This window comes from Aulostomus chinensis, chromosome 23, assembly GCF_037954235.1.
Source record: "Aulostomus chinensis isolate RoL2024-O1b breed Wild chromosome 23, RoL_Achi_v1.0, whole genome shotgun sequence".
Taxonomy (NCBI): domain Eukaryota; kingdom Metazoa; phylum Chordata; class Actinopteri; order Syngnathiformes; family Aulostomidae; genus Aulostomus; species Aulostomus chinensis.
In genome coordinates this window covers 12836981-12855629 of record NC_141342.1, presented here as the reverse complement: position 1 = coordinate 12855629, position 18649 = coordinate 12836981, and the positions used below count along the sequence as shown (strand labels likewise).

At 41.5% G+C, this 18649-nt stretch overlaps 1 protein-coding gene across 1 annotated transcript in view; it reads left to right on the top strand.

Annotated features, from left to right (window-relative positions):
• The first annotated feature begins 160 nt into the window (after positions 1-160).
• svild (supervillin d) overlaps positions 161-18649 on the top strand; it is a 41672-nt gene continuing 23183 nt past the window's right edge. The window contains exons 1-3 of the mRNA XM_086194985.1: positions 161-504; positions 12607-13084; positions 17518-17552. Coding sequence (XP_086051111.1) covers positions 12714-13084; positions 17518-17552 — 406 coding nt within the window. The 5' untranslated portion in view covers positions 161-504; positions 12607-12713. The remainder of the gene's footprint in view (positions 505-12606; positions 13085-17517; positions 17553-18649) is intronic.

Below are 18649 nucleotides of genomic sequence, written 5' to 3'. Positions count from 1 at the left end.
TTCCGATGATTCATCGTGTTATCAAACCTCGCGTCTATATGAAAAGTATAAGTACAATGGAAACCAGAAGTGGGCACTTCCCGGAAGCACTTGAACGCAGCACGGCGCTTCACGATTTGAGCCAATCAGAAGCGAGAAGGCAATTTAACTTAGAAGAAGAGACCGCGACCTGCCAACAGTTCAGACACGGACGCCTCTGCTCGGCTGCAGACGGTCGTGTCTCCTTCCTTACTGTAAGGAAGATGAATATAGGATCCCAAACGTTTCTTTGACGTAGATTAAAAAAAAAGTTTGTGTTCATTTACTCATTGTCACTGGAGTGGAGGACTCCCGTGTGCCGGGGCAACGTTAGCTTGCGGACTGCCAAAGACGTCCCCGGGTTAGCATTGTCACCAAATTATCAAAACATAGCCACTGTGTTGACTTTGGTCCCGTCGTAACACCTCGACTAATGTGCCAGCGGATGTGGGATTTGCTGACACACAAAACAGACCACCATTACAGGTAAGTTCTGTACTTTATATTTCAATTTTTTTTTCTAACGTTGGTACAATGTTATTAACACAAGCTGTCACTTGGACTAACTAGAGGCACGAGATAAAGGGTTCCTGCGATAAATGTACTTGTTTTTATTACATTAAATCCTCGTATGTTATTTGTTAGAACATAATATATAGCCAGGATGTGAGTTTTGTGTCGAAACACTGTTGTACAACTACTCAACATGCTGTCATCGCGTTAGTCAGTGCAGTTTCCTTCCTTAATTATTAGCCGAGCTCTAACAATACAGCAGATTGAAGAATGCTGCCTATGTAACCCTTTCCTCAAAGTGTTGCATGTGCGACGAACACTATTTGTATTATTTTAAGAACCTTTACATAACTACATAGTGCAACACCCAGGTTCTTTTTTTTCTTTCCTTAAGGCTATTCCTGTGTGACATAATCAAGAAACTGAAGCATCTGGTTTTATCCTTTCACTCAATTGCTCAACGTAGACCGGTATTTGGCATGTAGCACCCCCGCTCCCCCCAGCTCCCTTTTCCACACGAAAGACCAATCCCTCCACATGACAGTGCTTCCCTAAACAGTGACCTAAAGGAGTGAGCGTGCAAACCATGGTGTGTAAAAACACCTGTGAAAACAAAGTGAGAGAAAGGTATTGTGCGAAACAACGTTTTGCTGATATAATTCCAGGAGACCTTCATGGTTTTAATCTCTGTTGGAATTCAAAAGTTATGTGGCAACACTTAAGTTGGCACAATATAGCCAGGAATCAAAGTCATGTTTGTCTGTGTCAGCATGATATGACTGCACAAAAATGTGCAACCTGCTGCTTGGGTAATGTGTGTACTGACATGGATGACACTTGTTTGATTTCTGTTTAAATACAGTGAGGTGAAGTGAAGCTCATGTTTATTCTGTGTGCATCTCTTTCAGCTGTTTGTTTTTGCTATGGTTGTCTTTCTCAGCCTGGCTCTAATCACCTCACACCAGCCTCTTAATTCCGATGCAAATATTCAGAATAATGGATTTGAATTTAATGCAAGTCACCCTTGACTTAGATAGTGGGCGTATTTTTTTCTTGATGTGTCACAGGGACCTTGACCACCAACGTCTTTTCAGTTCATCAGAGTCCCAGTGGACGTTTGTTCCAATGTTTGTAAATTCCCTTAAGGTGTTCCTGAGATGTAATGTTAACAAGAACGGCACGGACAACTTTAAAATATAATAACATTGCTACTGATAAAGTGTCTAATACATATTGCTGCTCCAGGCTTTTGTTGATGAATGTTCCTACTCGCGGCTGCTCAACCAAAAGACTCCATCCCAAACGCTTTGATAAAAACGTGTGTCGAACATCTTATCTGCAGCTAAATTGAAAAATGTATCACCCTCAAATTTTTAACTAAATCATTACTTATTTACCATCCTCCACCTATATTCAAGTTTAAGTTTGTTCCGCCATTCATGAGCAGTTTTTCTGAAGTTTCATGTCTGAAAGCAATGGTATTCGTGGCTTGCAAGCCTATATTTTTGCCGCTGTAAGGCATCTCAGTGGTTTGTGTCACAACAAGCTTCCTAAAGCAGCTGGTATTAAAACAGACAAGAGTCCTGATGCAGAAGACCGGGGCTGTGTCTTAGGCTTGGAGCAGGACCACACATGCTTATGTCGCTCATTGATAATGGCGCGCTGTGTTTGCTAATTGAACTGTTAGTAGAAAGGTGATGGACTGAGCACACTTCAGGTTCAATACCCAGCATGTTTAGAACAGCTGGAACGGAACGTGTCAGTGCAGGGAGTGGCTAAAGCCTTGACTCTCTCTCCTCTCTCCTACATAACTGCCTCTCTGTACCTGGATGAACAAAGAGACAGACGTTCTATTGTTGTTGAGCAGACGTGCGTGTTATGTTGTTGTGGTAAATGTTTTCACTCACCTGAGTACCTTGTGTCAGTCTAGGGTGGGTGTGTTGCCCCTGCAGGGATCCTATTACCCAACACTGCTGAGAGGGCACTGAAGGGTGGAGGAACGTGCTGGGGATGAGGGCTGCAGAGGCTTGTTTTGTTCTGCTCTAGAACATTATCCTGTCATTCCTCCATGGCTGACGTTACTGTAGATTTAAGTTTCAGTTACACGGTCATCAACATCATGAGAAAACAATCACAATGAGTGGAAGATGTTTAAAAAAATACCCCTGAAGGGTGATCTCCTCTCTGAAGTGGTGATTCTCAACCTGGGAGGTCAGGAGCCCCACAGGGTTCACAAGATCTTATCTTGGACTCATCAGCTAGAAACTGTTTGTTTGTTTTTAACATGATACCATCACCTGCAACAGTGTTATATATTTATTTAGATTTTAATGAGTATGCGTGAGTCAAAGTATGTCTGTAGTTACAGGCATCTCCCGGTGTCATGTCAACAGGTGGTTTATCACACACGAGTGTGGTAAAGATACATTGAGATAGTCTCTGCACTTTGATGCGCATCACCACTGAGGAATTATAGGAATAATGAAAGTTTTTCCCAAGCCTCCAGGAAAAGCTCATATTAGCTACGCTGGTCTCAGTTTAGTTCAAAATGAGCGATAATGACTTTTATGTCTGTTAGTTAGATCAGTGACCGGTAATTTACTTTTGATTTAGTTAGAATTCTTTCCTATATGATGTCGTTTGTCCATTGAAACCTTTTGTGTCATGCATTTCTGCACCTGTAAAAACAGAGAGAGGGGAGCTCATCGTCACTTGTTCCTGATCATATTATGATGATTTAGGTATGAATTTAAACTGTTGGGGAAAATTTTGCTAACCTATAAAGATATTTTTGCTGTAGCTAAGGCAGACATTATTTATGACAGAGTGGATATTGTTTCACTTGATCAGCACCAAGTCATATTAGTGTCTTAATTCAGCATTTTATAGTCTTTCACAGTCACCTTCCTTTGCTGCTGAAGCAAAAAACTTGGCTGCTGCTAACTGCCAGGCACAAAACCCACCCACTAATCCCCGTCTCTCCTTTCTCTCTCTGGTTCGGGCCTATCCATTTTACGTCGGTTGCGCAGCCAAGAAGCTCTTCAGTACAAATATTTACATGACGACTAAGGGATGTGACAATGTTAGAAATAAGGAAGAGTGCAAAGGGTTACCCTCAGATTAATCTCCTCCAAGACATATTTGTAAACCTAGCTAGCAGTTAGAGTGGACCGTTTCCAGCTTCAACACCAAGACATTAACTGTATTTGGTCAACCACACCCGCTGCCTGGTGTCTTTTAACTTGCATGCCACATAAACGTATAGTTACACTTCCAACTTTCATTTAATTTGCACTCACACGTAATGGGTTCCATGCGGAGGGTCAGCAGCAAGACCTCTCGCCAAACTTTTCACTTTGTTTTAGCTCATTGCCAGAGCCGAACTTTATCTGACACCGTCGTCACCTGAAAACAATGCCTTACTGTAAAATATTAGTGTTTTTAATCTATGTTCAAAAACATATGAGCTCATAGGCAACCTTGTCTGTGTACATCCATCAGGTTTTCTTTTTTAATTGCCTTTATGTACTTGTGAGTCACAGATGTTGCCATGAAACAATCAAAATACACAAATAAATCAATTTGAGTTAGAGAAGGACATTTAAACGCTGCGCTAAATGTTAATTGAAAGGTTGGTTTTCTTTTTTTTGTTGTTGTTGTTGTTGTTTTTTTTTTGTTTAGGGTGTATCCAAAAATCAAGTCATGCTGCCTTCATTCAGCTCTGAAAATGTTATTACCTCCAACAAAGAGGTAATGTGATCACCAGTGTGTGCCTGCTTCTCCATCTGTTACCAGGATAACTCAAAAGGTTGCAAACAGATTCTGATGAAATTTGGAATCTAAGTTAAGGAACAATGGGGTAGATTTTTTTAATTGAATCAAAACTGGATCTGCATCTGATCATCTTGGCATAGCAGAGATTTGCAATCTCTTGAGTGCACTACAATGTCTCCTTTGTTGTTGTTTTTTTAATGTTAAAACTACTGCTGCCCCCCCCCCCCCCCCCCAAAAAAAAAACTGACGGAGTCCATAGGGACCTTTTGGGGTAACATCCATTTACCATGGCCAAAAACTTGTCTTTTTTTCTTTTTTCTTTTTTTTTTATACAGTACACTGAGTGTGGTGGAGTTGTGCACTGCGCTGTGTCTGTCTTGTTTCAAAGTGAAGTGTGTAAGCTGCAGTGTGTGTTTTCAAGATGAATGCAGGTGAATATTTGTTTAAGATAGAGTTTAAGTTGATGTTTCATGATAAATCATAAATCAGGGACATGTACTGTCATTCTGCCCGCATCACATAATTAATCTGCCCCCCCCCCCCCGTTGCAACACGTGGGTGTTATTTTGGTTCATGTTTAATCATATGAAGAGTCAGAAAACCCCATAAAGCTTTCATTTGTGTTGTCTGTATCTTGTAAATTTTAGGCACATTTATTTATTACATAGAAGATAAGAGATGGCTTTATTGGCCTTAGCACACTAACCCCAGTGTTCTACCATTTCTGTCTTTTCCACTTTAAAGCTTGTCTGGCATTAAGTGTTTAATACTACTACTGTTAATACTCCCATATCTGATCCATAACCCATCCCCCTGCAAAATAGGAGACCTCTTAACCCCTCCACCCCCTTACTCGGTAGCATTCCAGCTGGCCAGATGGTATCTGCTCTACACAGTGGACACCAGAGAGCAGAGAAAGAGAGAGAGAAACCCCACGAGCAGGATAGTCTGGATGAGACATTCCACTCCAGTTACCCCACCCCACCAACCCACAGTTGAAAAAAATCACATTATATGCTTCTGCAGGGCAACAGAGCTGCAGTAGTGCACTGTAAGCACAGGGGACAGTAGATAATACTGCTGGCATTGTTTGGTTTTTTTTTTGGTTTTTTTTGACACATCCAGGCAACATTGTGTAAATTGGGATGCCTACAGGTGTAATTATATGTGTCCACGCTTGGTGGAAAGTAGGTTCAGGGACTAGTACAGTAAATCCTTGAAGAACACAAATGATGATAAAGATTTAACCAACCATTATCAACGTAGCTTCTTTTTCTACTCAAAATGACATGGCCTAGTTTAACTTAGAGTAGTTGCAGCAGCTGAGATTCAGCGTACTCGTACCACTGAATGCATTTTTCACTGTTCTCCATCACTGGCATTAATATTTCACTTGAAGTATAGCTGGAATGAGGCAATGCTTTGCCTGCATGTCTTGTTCAACAAAGAGTAGCAATTAGGGTTATGGTAGGTGTTTTAACTGCAGCTACTACATCTGTCCCATAAAAACCAGGAGTGGGTGTTTGTTTTTGGCCTACTTTACCTCTTTGAAAAGAATCCAGCGTAGCGCGCGTGTGTGTGTGTGTGTGTGTGTGTGTGTGCGCGCGTGTGTGCGTGCCTGCTGCCTGCCTGCATATGATCTCCTAGCTAGATAAAGCCCCATAAACCCCACCCTTCCCACTCCACACTCCAGCCTCCATGATTGCAGCCTTGTTTGAGAGCCAGAGTGTGTATTTCTGTTGGCATTCTTTCGTGATTCTACACTTTTGTGTCTGTGTTCTGCACTGTGTGTGTGTGTGTGTGTGTGTGTGTGTGTGTGTGTGTGTGTGATGTCGTACCTCACATTTAATGGTTCCTTTTGAATGCAGTCAAACAGAAGACCGGAAGGCTGGGACAGAGAGCTAGTCAGTAAGAAAACAACACACACAGATATGCATTTCAATATAAAACCTCACAGTGTGTTTGAATTACACACACTGCTATCCCCTTTGACAGATATTTCAAAGAGAGGAAGCAGCACACTTTTTGTGAGTGGTGACAATGGTTGCTGCACTTGGAGCAGGTCAGTACAGTTTCTAGTGTCAGTTACTAAGGCAAAGCCCAGTTCAGGCCTGAATGCCCGGGTGGCTGTTATGTCAACTGCCTTACGGGTGACTGGCTTCAGTCAGCAGGAGTTCTGGTAAAACGGATTTGAGGGAGTTTGTGTCTGTGTGAGAGAATGAGTATGGAGGGAGGGATAGGGAGAGATGGATTAAGATTTAGGCCCTGTTTCTGCCCCATCCTCCTCCTCCTCCTCGTCCTCCTTCTTTACAGCAGCAGATCTCCCTCTGCCCCTCTACCATCAGACTGGGCCCCCTTGGCACCCTGGAGACACATGCCCCACAAAGCCTTCATGTCCACCCCCACAAAAGCCCATTCTCTGCACCCTCTTGTCCATCTCCTTTCCTTTTTCCACTCCTTTGACCTCTGTGGTTCTCTCCATTCTCTTCCTCTGGTCTCTTTTTTTTTCATCCTCCTTCCCTTTTTTGTATCCTCCTCTGCCCTGCTTTCCTCCTTCCACAGCTTTTCCTTCCTTTGTCACTGTAACCCCATCTCCCTCCTTTTTCCTCCTTTCCTCACTCTCACAGCCAGGGAAGAGTTGCGTCATGTGATTTAGGGGCTTTGGCGTGCCATGTTAGACAAACATATCCCCTTTGTCAGAATCATCTTTGATGCTCTATTAGTGGAGGCCTGTTTCAACAGGATGAAGTGTTCTGCCCTGCGATTGCAATTAAAACTTAATGCGGCCTGTGGTTGCAGGCGAGATACTTAAACCAGTGTAAGAGCTGAGAGATTGGTTTTTAATAGGAAACATATTGGCCACTCAGTATGTGGTTGATTGTTGTATGAGGGTGGCTTAAAAACTGTGACACAAGCTGGACAGGACCCCCTCCCCAGCTGTTTTCTGCTACATTTGATTGGTTGGATAGGTTGGATAGAGGCCAGAGCCTAATATATGCTATGTCAGAGATGGAGTTATTCAATTAAGGCCCGGTGACCCGTTCACACTGGTTGGTCACATGACCTGTCTGTTCTCATACACACTGAAACACAATGTAAAATGTACAAAACACAAGTGTTGGAAGCTGATGTTATTGTAATATTCGCCTTTAACCTAAAGTAAGATCTCATTTTGTTGAATTCTGTACACTGAGATAATTGTAACAAAATTTGGGACAGTTTAGAACCTAAAAAGACCATTGCAATTTACAATGTACTTCATAAGCCCATGTTTTTATTTGGGCTTTTCTAAAAATCCCCAAACTTCCTTAAACACAACTTCCGTAAACATTGAATGGCAATAATTTGATTTCCTGCTGCCTCTGCACTCCAAGCACTGGCACCTGGTTTTCTCAGCGGAGGAAAGTTTCCACTCCACCCTCTTCCCTCAGGAAGAAAGTGTGTCAGGCCCTGGCTACATCTTTAACTGCCTCCTCTCTTTTTGGTCAGTGAAGGAAAGTTGTGTATTAAAATCTCTATGGTAACTTTTATGTGGATTCCTTGAGGTTTTAAAATGTTGTTATGATGGAAATTGTTGCAGTCGAATAGATACCCCACTGTCCTTTGGTGTGTGTATAGCCTTGAAAAGACATTTTTTTCAACCTAATAACTGTCAAAATGGCCACTGTTTGAGTTGTAAAAGCTCTGTAGTGTTTGCAAAGGGTAAAAGAAGGAATGACAGTAAATGAGCCGATGCTGAGAAATATCCCCAATGTAATAACAAATTGTGGCAGGACACAGTTATACAATCTGTCTGTAGGTAGTTGTCGGTGCTCTGTGTTGCATTAGTTATGTCATTGAATGGATGACTTGTAGGGAACTGCAGTTTGTCTGCCTGCCTGTCAAAGGACTTCAAATGTTTGCTAAACAAAGCCTGCATGCACCCTAGATCAGGGCCAATGACATTACAAGGGTACTGCTTTGCCTTATTTTCAATCTTTAGTTCAGACACTGGAAGATAAAAAGTTGTTTTGTTTTTTTTTTTTACTGTCAAGATATCCCAACTTCCCCGTGTAAATCCGCTGTGTATGAGTAGGGTGTTGCCTGCATTCCTGCTCTGTCCTCTTGTGTGGACATGTGGATTGTGGAGGAAAAAAAATGTGCAGACCAATATCCTACAGGTCAGCCTTTGCCCCAGCCAGACAGCTGTCTGGCAGTTGTTGTCATAGGAACCAATGAGTCTATGCTCCCTATGGACCTCTTAGCCAATTTTACTTTTCTCAGCACAAAGTTCCCTGTTGGTGTTTTGCGAACATTTTGTTTGCTTTGTACCCTCTTGTCAGTCAGATGTTGATAGAACTCCAGGCTGAGAGACTTATCAGACAGGGATGTTTGATAACTCCACCTGTACTTCCTGTCTCCTAAAGTCAGGTTTGAAGAAAATCACCTCAGCGTATTATCAGAGCTCTATTCAGCAACATGAAGATTAAGGACATTGCACAAGTTTAAAGGGATAATTTGGGCTGTTCGCAGGGGGCGGCGACACCCTGACACACTACATTGTACTGGTATGGCTGGGGTTTGCAGGAAAAAAACCACATTAACTTCTAATTCAATAAAATCAATATCTGTTAACATGTAAACACTATTTGTAACATTTTTAACACTTAGGTTTTGTTTTGGTTCTACATTCCAATAATAGAACTTCACTGTACTCCACAGTAGTGCTCTGATTCAAACAGCTGGTCTGCAGTGCTGCATGTGTAGGAGTACCAAGGACACTCTCTAAAGTTCTCTCTATGATATCTGGACATAAATTACTGGGCTTACATTACAATTAATCATTAAACCTTTGGCAGAATGTCCCAGGTGTTTCAAACCTCAGCGTTTGTGCTATATTCAGTACTATTAGTCATTTGGCCTTGAGCTGCATTAAGTAACTTCTTAAGGTCCCTGGTGGTCTTTGCAGGGAGGGAAATTTCGTTTGGAGTTCAAAGGGGATGTTTGGCTGTTGAACCAAAGATTTCTCAGTACTATTACCAATTCTTTTGTGTGAGGGAATTCTGGATGTTTGCCATGTTTAGGAGTAACATTTCCTGATGAAATGAGCTTTAATGAAGGAGGATATATGGCATGGTCAGGAAGTGACACACTTGGCTTTTGTTGAGACAGATCTTCTCTCAAGGCCAGGAACGACTCCCAATGGGCACTGTAAGATTAAAGAGTTTCCCAGTGATTGGAAACAGACTATTTGGTTAAATTACCATGGCCTTAACAAAAATAATGGAGCCCACAGGTAAAACTGGTATAACTTCTAGAACTGTGGTCCTCTGTTGGGTTTGTTGATTGTTTTGCTTGATTTGTTCTTGTCAGATAAGATTCTCATTGGTCAGACAACCACCTGTCTTACATTCATACATCTTTCCCTCTGGACTAATCTATTGTTTTTGTTGAGGGAGGAGCAGACCATGCAGCTGCTTGCCAATTTGCAGATTATTTAGTGTTTTAATTCCTTTTTAAGCATATTTTTTTGTTTTGGAAAGTATAATCCCCCTCTGGAATTGCACATTTATTACATTTTGAGTCATATTCGCTCTGGGACTAGTGCTGAAGGAACTTGAGTTATAAGTCCTTAGTTCTGTGCATATCCATTGAAAATTAAACACAGAGTGCACATGATAGTATGTGACCCGTGTGAATCAGCGTTTCATCTTAGGGATTTGAACGCTGTCTGATATGAGTTCTGTCAGTCAGTGCTGTCGTTGGGGACAGTCCATCTGCCTGCTACTCATATTTTTAGATTTACTGAGTCTTTCTCCCAGAAAAGCAGTATGGCTGTCACTTACACCACTAACGCAGTTTTCTCTGGGTCAGGAGACTGCTGCTGCTGCTTCATTCACCAATCTTGAACCATCATCAGAAACAGAGGCCATGTAAATTGGAATGATACACCAAGCCAATATGTTCTTAGGTTGACTAAACACCTTGCAGCTACACACTGAGTGCAGTGGATGTACTTGAATCAGGTAAACAAAAGCCAGCTCGTTTATGAAAGATGAGACACTGAACACCTTCGATACCAAACGAGCTCAGCTGTGTCCAGCTGATTTAAACCCAAGTGAATGTTTGTCCTCCTCTAAATGTATCATCTTTGACTAAGTCAATACTTTCACTTTCTGAATGGGTTTTGATTTTGCAAGTTTCTGCTTCTCCCTGTTTGTTTTCATTTCTTCCATTAAGTCAAACATCAATAATTGGTCACCTCAGGTTGTTTTGCCAGTGTACAACACTCAACCAAAACAAATCATCTTGAGTGAGTTTAACATTTGCTGATAGGGGGGACGATTTTTAATGTATGACTCACTTGTAGTTCCCGTTGTTGCTTTAAATAACAGCAGCAGCTTCCAAACAAAGCAGCCTCGGTGTTCTGGGTCTCAGTGGACAAGCTGTTACACGCCGTTTAACGCTCCTTTTATAGGTAGTGACCAAGGTGACTTATGTAAGCTTTTGCGTGGTTCTGAAATCAACATCTAAGCCTCGGGCTCCTTCTGCCTTCATATGGCAATTCACATGGTTCGGAGTGACATGTTCAAATTAAAGAGCTCTGCATTTGATTTCAAAGACGGGCCAGGAAGCTGCGCAATTTACTGCTGCAAAAATCAAAGTCTGTAATATTTAGACATGTTTTGGTCTTTTTCAAAAATATATTCCATGGCCTTCAGAATCCAAATAAGCCATATCTTGAAATGCTTAGGCAGAAATTAAATACAACTCCAAAAACATCCCTTTCTGATTGAATTCATGGATCTCCTGCAGTCTTTAGGCTGTGTAATAGTAGATTAATTGCATTTGATAGGATATTAAATGCAGGTCTACTCGTGATGTTGTGAATTCAATTCAAAAAGACTTTAATCTATTCGTACAGACATTTGTTAAATCTGTCTCTGCTCCTGGTACGTTGGTTTGTTTAGCTAAGCACTGCCAGATGAGGAGGGATGGGAGAGGTCAAGGTGAGGACTGGCAATTAATTACACACACCTCCCTCTCCCAGATACTGATTTCCTCTGTAATATTTCAGAACCATATTATTTATGGGACCTCAACTCCTGAGTGTTGGTTTTAATCCCAGCAGGTGGTCATGGGTCATAGTGGGTGCACTGGAGATTTGTTCAAGCTTGTCATCATTACAGAGAAGGTTCTTGGAGTAAGCTCATATATTCCGCTTTATGACTTGCCTGGCTTCTCCCCCTTGCATTGACCCACTCTCAGTCCCCCACCCCCCCACCCCCCCATTACTAACACTGTCCAGACACAGAGCCTCCATTTATATTTTTCCAATTCCCTTGTTGTTGCCCATAAATGTGAGCTCATGTGCTGAATTAACTCATGCCCTGTAATTGGAGAGATACCACAGGGCTACACTAAGCCCCTGCCCCTCCAACATAAATCATACACCTCCACCTATTCATCTGCATCATCCTTCTTTCTCTCTCTCTCTCTCTCTCTCTCTCTCTCTCTCTCTCTCTCTCTCTCTCTCTCTCTCTCTCTCTCTCTCTCTCTCTCACACACACACACACACACCCTCTTTCTGTTGGTGAAGCCCCCAAAGCATCATAAATAAGCATACTTTTGCTATGAGAAATGTCTGTGGAAAAGCCCCCTCATTTAGTGCGGAACAAAGAGAAACAGCACACATAATGTTTCACTACAGTTGTCAGCTGGCGATGCATTTAAGTACCGTAAGTGCCTTTTTTTTAACCTCTGCATCCAAGCCATGTGTGGTTTTCTGCTCTGTGAATATTTAATGGAACAAAATGAGCTCAACTCAGCCTGTAAAATTTGACCTCCTTAATTTAAGGTTTTGAACAAACATTATATAGTACTCTTAATTGCAATAGATGAATAGATGCTGATGCCAATCCAAGTATGCAGGTAGCAGGGTGTAACCTCACAAGTTGCAGTTGCTCATGCATTGTGTTTGCAATAAATACACAGTCATTATGAGGTTGAAATATGTTTAAGAGGTAATTATCACTGTGCAAAGCTCTAAATAAAGTCAGAAGTAAAATGGGATTGCCCCCCCAAACCTGTATCAGCCCTGGACTCTCAATGCGGTGGTCTGCATCTTTGTGCAGAACTGGCTGACATCATCCTCACAGGGGGCTGTTAGCTGGGGCAGGGCTTGGCTCCCAACTCGAGAGCCCAGCCTATGAAAGCTGGAGCATATGTCATGATACATTTAATTTGACTGGAGAGCTTGATGTCAGATATTCTTCCCCATAGTCATTACATATTAATGATGTCTTCCTTTCTTGTTTCTAGCACTGTCATGACTTTGATGGCGTGAGGCTCCCGTGAAGGAAGAACTACATTTACAAGGCTTGAAGAAGCAACCTGTATTCAAACCTTAAACAACTTTGACCTGCAGAATGGATGGAATTGACACCTTACAGAGCTCAGCGCCAGAGACCAAAGCTGAGCGCATTGCCCGCTACAAAGCAGAAAGGAGGAGGGAGTTGGCTGAGCGTTATGGCAATACTGAAGAATTCACGTCCAAATATGTCCGTAGTAGGGACAGGAAAACTGCAGACTCATCTGATTCGGTGTCCATAACAACTAAAGAAAAGGATGTAGATGGGTCAGAGCAAACCTACTTTAGGAGTGGCCTCAGGAATAAAGTTGCAGAACCTGATGATGAGCCTGTCCAAGAAAAAGAAACGCCAACTCGCTTTAAACCAGAAACCACTCCATCCTCTAAATCAGAAGCTGAGTCATCTGTGAAGACGTCATCTCGTATCAGGTGAGTTCATGCAAATTTTCACGAGTAACAAGACCAAACAACACCAAGGGTCAACTGTTATTTATGGAAGACCTGTTCTTGTGAAACTAACTTGCACATGTAGCAGTAACCTAACACTAAGATATTTCTATATGTTGACGTTAGGGCGTCAGTAAGCTCAAACCTCCCATGTCAGCAACAGTGAGGCTGTGGGAAAGCAAGCAAAGTGTGCACCTGTGTCTCTATTCGTAGGATTAATGGTGTTTACAGTCAGCGTCAGAAGCTTAATGGCTCATATCCTAGTGAGTCTGCTCAAACTGGGTGCATAATATTTAAGAGATCCCCTCTAACTACATCCCACTACATTAGTTCCTTCATGAAATGTAGATTTCAGCAAATGAAGGGGACTATAAATGTGACTGTATTGGTAATATATGGCTTGAAAATAATGAAGAGGAGGCAACAAGTCTGGGGATTTGGAGAGGACTTAGTGCTATCTTCTGTGTAAAGTAAACACCACCGCTAACATTTCCAAAATTGGCCTTGCAAGTAGAGCTTACTGCCACATCTCTTTTGCTGCAGTATGTTTTCCTGTGACTGACATGTAAGATTCTTGTTTCATTTCACCTCACATTCTAACGGGTGAACACACATGTTCAACACTTAACCTCAAAGACTTTCCCAGTTTACTAACTGGATGCCAGAAATGCTCTGAATGATGCACATAGATGGAACAAAACATGTCCATTCGCAGCTCTGGGGATGTTTCAGTTGAAATCAAGCCGGAGATTCTCCTGAATGCACATAGCCAGACTTGTCTCCTCTTGACAAACAGCCTGAGAGAATGAAAGGAGGAGCATAGACGGACAGAAGAGAGGCATAGTTTGGTTCATGCGGTGGTAGTGTGATTGAACTCTGCCAAATTTTCATGCCCTGTGCTTAGTCAAGCAAGATATCCAGATAAGTGTGATTGATGTCCTTTTATGGACTAGTGATTTAATCAAATTACGAAAGGCGGGTATTCTACTGAAAAACAGCATGTGTGACAGGTTTCAACACATCTCAGCTCAGAAATGTTCAGTTTTCTCTTTTTTTTTCTCTTTTTCAACTGTGTTGACAAACTCATTTAAAAATAAATATGCAACAAAAACAGAATAGAGCCTCAAAAATGTTACCAGCTACATTTGAGTTTCAGGAAACTCAAAGACAAATGAACTTGACACGTTTATCTTTCATACCTGTCATGACAGCCACTAATCCTGACACTTGTGTTATGACATTGTCTGCATGTCACAGTCGAGTTGTGCAGTCTTGTGTGCAGGCAACTCACACAACATATAGAATAAGAAAGGGATCAGAGATTCATTTATTTGGAATTGTATCTCTGTACAGGAACTGGTCCTTGAACCCAGAAGTCGGCTTGTATTGTTGACTGTCTGGTTCCCTCGTATCAGTGTCGATGGGTTTTTGGTGTCACTTCTGAAGTAAGCTCTGTGGTTTGCACAAGCTTGTGATATTTTTGCATGTTGTTCTACAGCATAAGCACTTCATTAAAAGCCACATTCTTCAATTTAAGCTTTTTTATGTGTGTAAAAAAAGTAATTTGCCCATGAGTGGCTAAACAAGACTATAAAAGTTAAACATTAACTTTAATCATCGTCAAAACAGATAAAGTGTGAAGCTTAGTCGTGATTGCATCAAAGTTTTGCAAATGTGGTGTAGTTCGCTACCAGCACAACGTTAGTTTTATACTTCTAGTGATCACAAAACGAATCATGTGAGTCAAAGCGCCTTTTTTGGCAATAATCCAATGTAAAATCCACTAGACTTTTGTTTGAGGGAACCCATGGCGATACTGAGTTCTGCTTTTGCCTGCAAAAGAACAACCCTGCAGCAGTCTGTTCAGTTCCTCCTTCAGCCCGACTGTTGTCGTTCCTGTGATCCGTCTTTATGTAGATGAGTATAACTTGTATGTGCATACAGTAAATATATCCCAGCATCTAATCTACTTGCATGTGCTCATTACATGCTGGATCCTTGGCAAGATGTCCGTGGGTGTCAGTTACAGAAATAGGACAAGCTAGAACTCAGCTGTCCTAGTGATAAGGAAAACTGTCAGTCCACATGTTTATCTGACTCTGACAGGAATCCTTCTGTCATAAAGTTACAGCTGAAGGGTTGCATTCCAGAACAATTTGTTTTGGCACTCACTAATTGTAATTTATGATACGCAGATCCTTTACTGTTCCATAATCAAATGTTGGTAATCAGCTCTCTGGCATCTCACTCAGAACACAGTAATATATCAGGTCCCTGAGCAGAGTTTGTGTTAAGTGTGGGATTCTTAATCTAAAATATGATTCTCACGTAGTTCAGTCTGTTCAACCAGCGAATGTGTGGTCATGTGACATCATCAAACAAAAGTGAGATTATGGGATTTTTTTTTTTAAACTCTGCACTGTATATGGAACAGTTCTACCTTTTTGTGTGTTCTATATTCACTTGAGAATGTGGTTGATTGTAGTGTTCAAATACTAGTACACGACGGAAGGCGAATGTTAAATATGGTGTCAACCGTGTTTTTACTCCCAGTTACTGGGCTACTGGGATGTTGGGGTTAGTAAAAAGCTTTGGAACAAGACTGAGTGGCATTACTATTTACATGGTTGAACTATTATAATGTAAAGATTAGTATCAGAGCCGATGCAAGCACCTTTAAAGGATCACTATCAGCAGAAATGGACCTCATCTGTTATGTTTTTATCAGTCCAGTTTGCTCTTGTTGTTGCGTTGTTCTCCATCACGACAGCCCACAGTGCCAGCAACCCTCTACTATTTTGGAGTATATAATGAATAAGAATTTAGTTTGGTACACTGGTTGAAGAAACACTCTCATACTCTAGTTGAGGGGCACAAAACATCAGCTAGCTGTCTTTTATTTTTAGCTAGCTCCGACAGATGCTGTCACAGGTGAAAATGACACATGAAGGACGGAAAACGAACGAGTGCTCCAGTCAGAGACTAAAAGACTTGAATCATGAAGCTTTGCCGAACTCATTTTTATAACCCTCCTTATTTCATCATCTCATTCCGTTTCTCAATGTGTGTGAGTGTGTGTGTGTGTGTGACATAATTTTAAATACAGCCGGAGTAAGGAAGTTAACTTCAAGTGTTTGATGAATGACTCGCCTACTTTCAGTCCAGTATGTTTAGCTTTCCTCTCTTCAACTTTCCCCATTACTGTCCCCATCTTACTGCTCCCTGTAAATCTTGATGGCAGTGTGTGGTCAGTCAGTGGCTATGGCCCCTCCCCTTTCAGCCAACAATGAGAAAATGGGTGGGGTTTAGGAAGATACACCAGGCTCTGAGGAGGGAGAGGAGTAGAATCAGCCAAAGGTAGATGTGTAAACAGTACAATCACATTTTGATGGTGCAGTCGACAGTGTGCACAACCCCTGCTAACTTGGAATTTTCTTTGCAGTAACAGTACAAGCCAGCATGGTGAAAAAAGCCAGTGTAGCCCTCGCCTTAAGCATTATTCTTTAACCTCGTGTTAGAACTATGTTTCTGTTCTCTGTCTCAGTTTTGTTTTTATACTTTCCCCAACAATAATATTATAATGGTACGATACCCATATGAACAGATTTGATTGAACTTGCTGCTATATACATACACACACATTTAGATAAATAGATAGATAGTTATGGATATATATAGATATAGATATAGATATAAAATCACCCAGCAGTAATTTGGAGTATTACTTCAAGCTTATTTCCAAATATATGTATCATCCATGCCATATTATACATACTGTTTGGCCATTACATCTTTATAGGATCAAAATTCTTAATTTTATTTAATTTTTTTTTTAAATGAACAGCTCCAGTGATTTGGATATTGCCTTTTTTTTTTTTTAAGTAATTTTCAAAATGTGAAAAGATTTTGACTTCAGCCCTTTTATTATGATTATTTAAGTGTTTATGGGAATAATTTAATAGAATATAACCTACATCACAGCTTTCCTAATGTCTCAGTCAGCCAATAACACTCCTGGGCTGTCTACCTCCATCAATGACCTCTGACCTTCTCCCAGCTGTGAACCACGATTCTCTATTGTATTCAAACCAGACCTCTCCCCCTCCTCTTGTTACATCACCGCTGCTACCCCACAGGCAGCTGCTGTCCCCATCCATATTTAACGCCCATTACTTAGAGATGAATGACCATCGTCAAACGCTACACAGGCTTTGCTGTTATATCACTGCCAACACAGGTTTGGAAGAACAGCTTGAGTCCATTTTGTAAGATTGCCCATCATCGCAGCAAATATAGCCGGTTGTCAGGTGGGTTTATATTTCCTGAGGTTTTTCTCTGTGACTTTGACTGTAACCGCTATGATATATTTCTAGCCTGTCAGAGTGACCTCATGTCTCTCCCTCTCTCTCTCATAGGCCGCTGGCAAATGAGGACATACTGGAGGCAAAGGGTAAGAAGAACTTCCCACTTGCACTGAACTGTGAAGCACGGATGGCTTTATCAATCAGCTCCTTCTTCTTCTCTCTGTGAGAAAGAAACAGGTTTAGCAATGTATTTGGCTCTGTTGACTTGGCCCCAGGAAATTACAAAAATTAGGTAGATAGTTTTTGGCAGGTGTCTTCAAGACCACGGCTTTATGGTTGTGCGCACTTACACGTGTGCGTGTCATTTTGTTGCAAATGTTAGATTATGTGCAATTACACTGGAAGTTTGTTTCAGCCAACAACAATTATGAGTAAACTTAGTTTGACACTTGTAACAACAGAGACAAGAAAGTGGCTGCACTTGAGCTGCTGCTAGCTGCTTGCCAGACCCTCTGTCTGAGCCCCACAGCCTGAAAGAAACCTGTTCTCGCAGCTCCTTGTCCTCCTTACCTGTCTGCTGAGCTGGCTCCTCGTATTCTCTGCATATGTATTTGATTGGGTATCTCGGTGTTGCGTTGGATGTATGAATGCCAGAGAAAGACAGACAAAGGTGATGGAAGGGCCCCGAGAGCAGCGTAATTTCACTGTTTCAGGACATGTGCAGCAGTGTGATGCAACATCTTATTTGCACAGCAATGTAAACTGGCCAGTCAAGCAGTGAGTTTGGTTGACCAAGTCCAAATGTCTTTTCAAAAGTATACTGATACTCTCATAACTGTCCTTTTAGGATTTATGATTGTATTATTTATGTATGCAGTTTTAAATAGAGATTTCCAGGGATATTTTACTCCACCGGACCGGTTGCTGTTTGAATGATAACAAGCACGAGGAGCGCCAGCATCTCAGCAGGGAAAATTATCTTTAGAAATCCAACCAGTTACACATTTAACTGACGTAATAGTAAACACTCACCAGGGAAAAAAATAGATGTTATATTTTAAGATAGTGAGGTGAAGGGCTGTAGTTCTCTTCTCTTTCTTCCATGCCCCCCTCCTTTTTTTCCTGGATCTGATTGGATTTTTCCTTGATGCCATCTGTGACTCAAACAGTTCACAATCCGAACCATGATTTTGTGATCTGTTGCCGCCTCAATATATACTTTTTTTTAATCTTACGATATTTT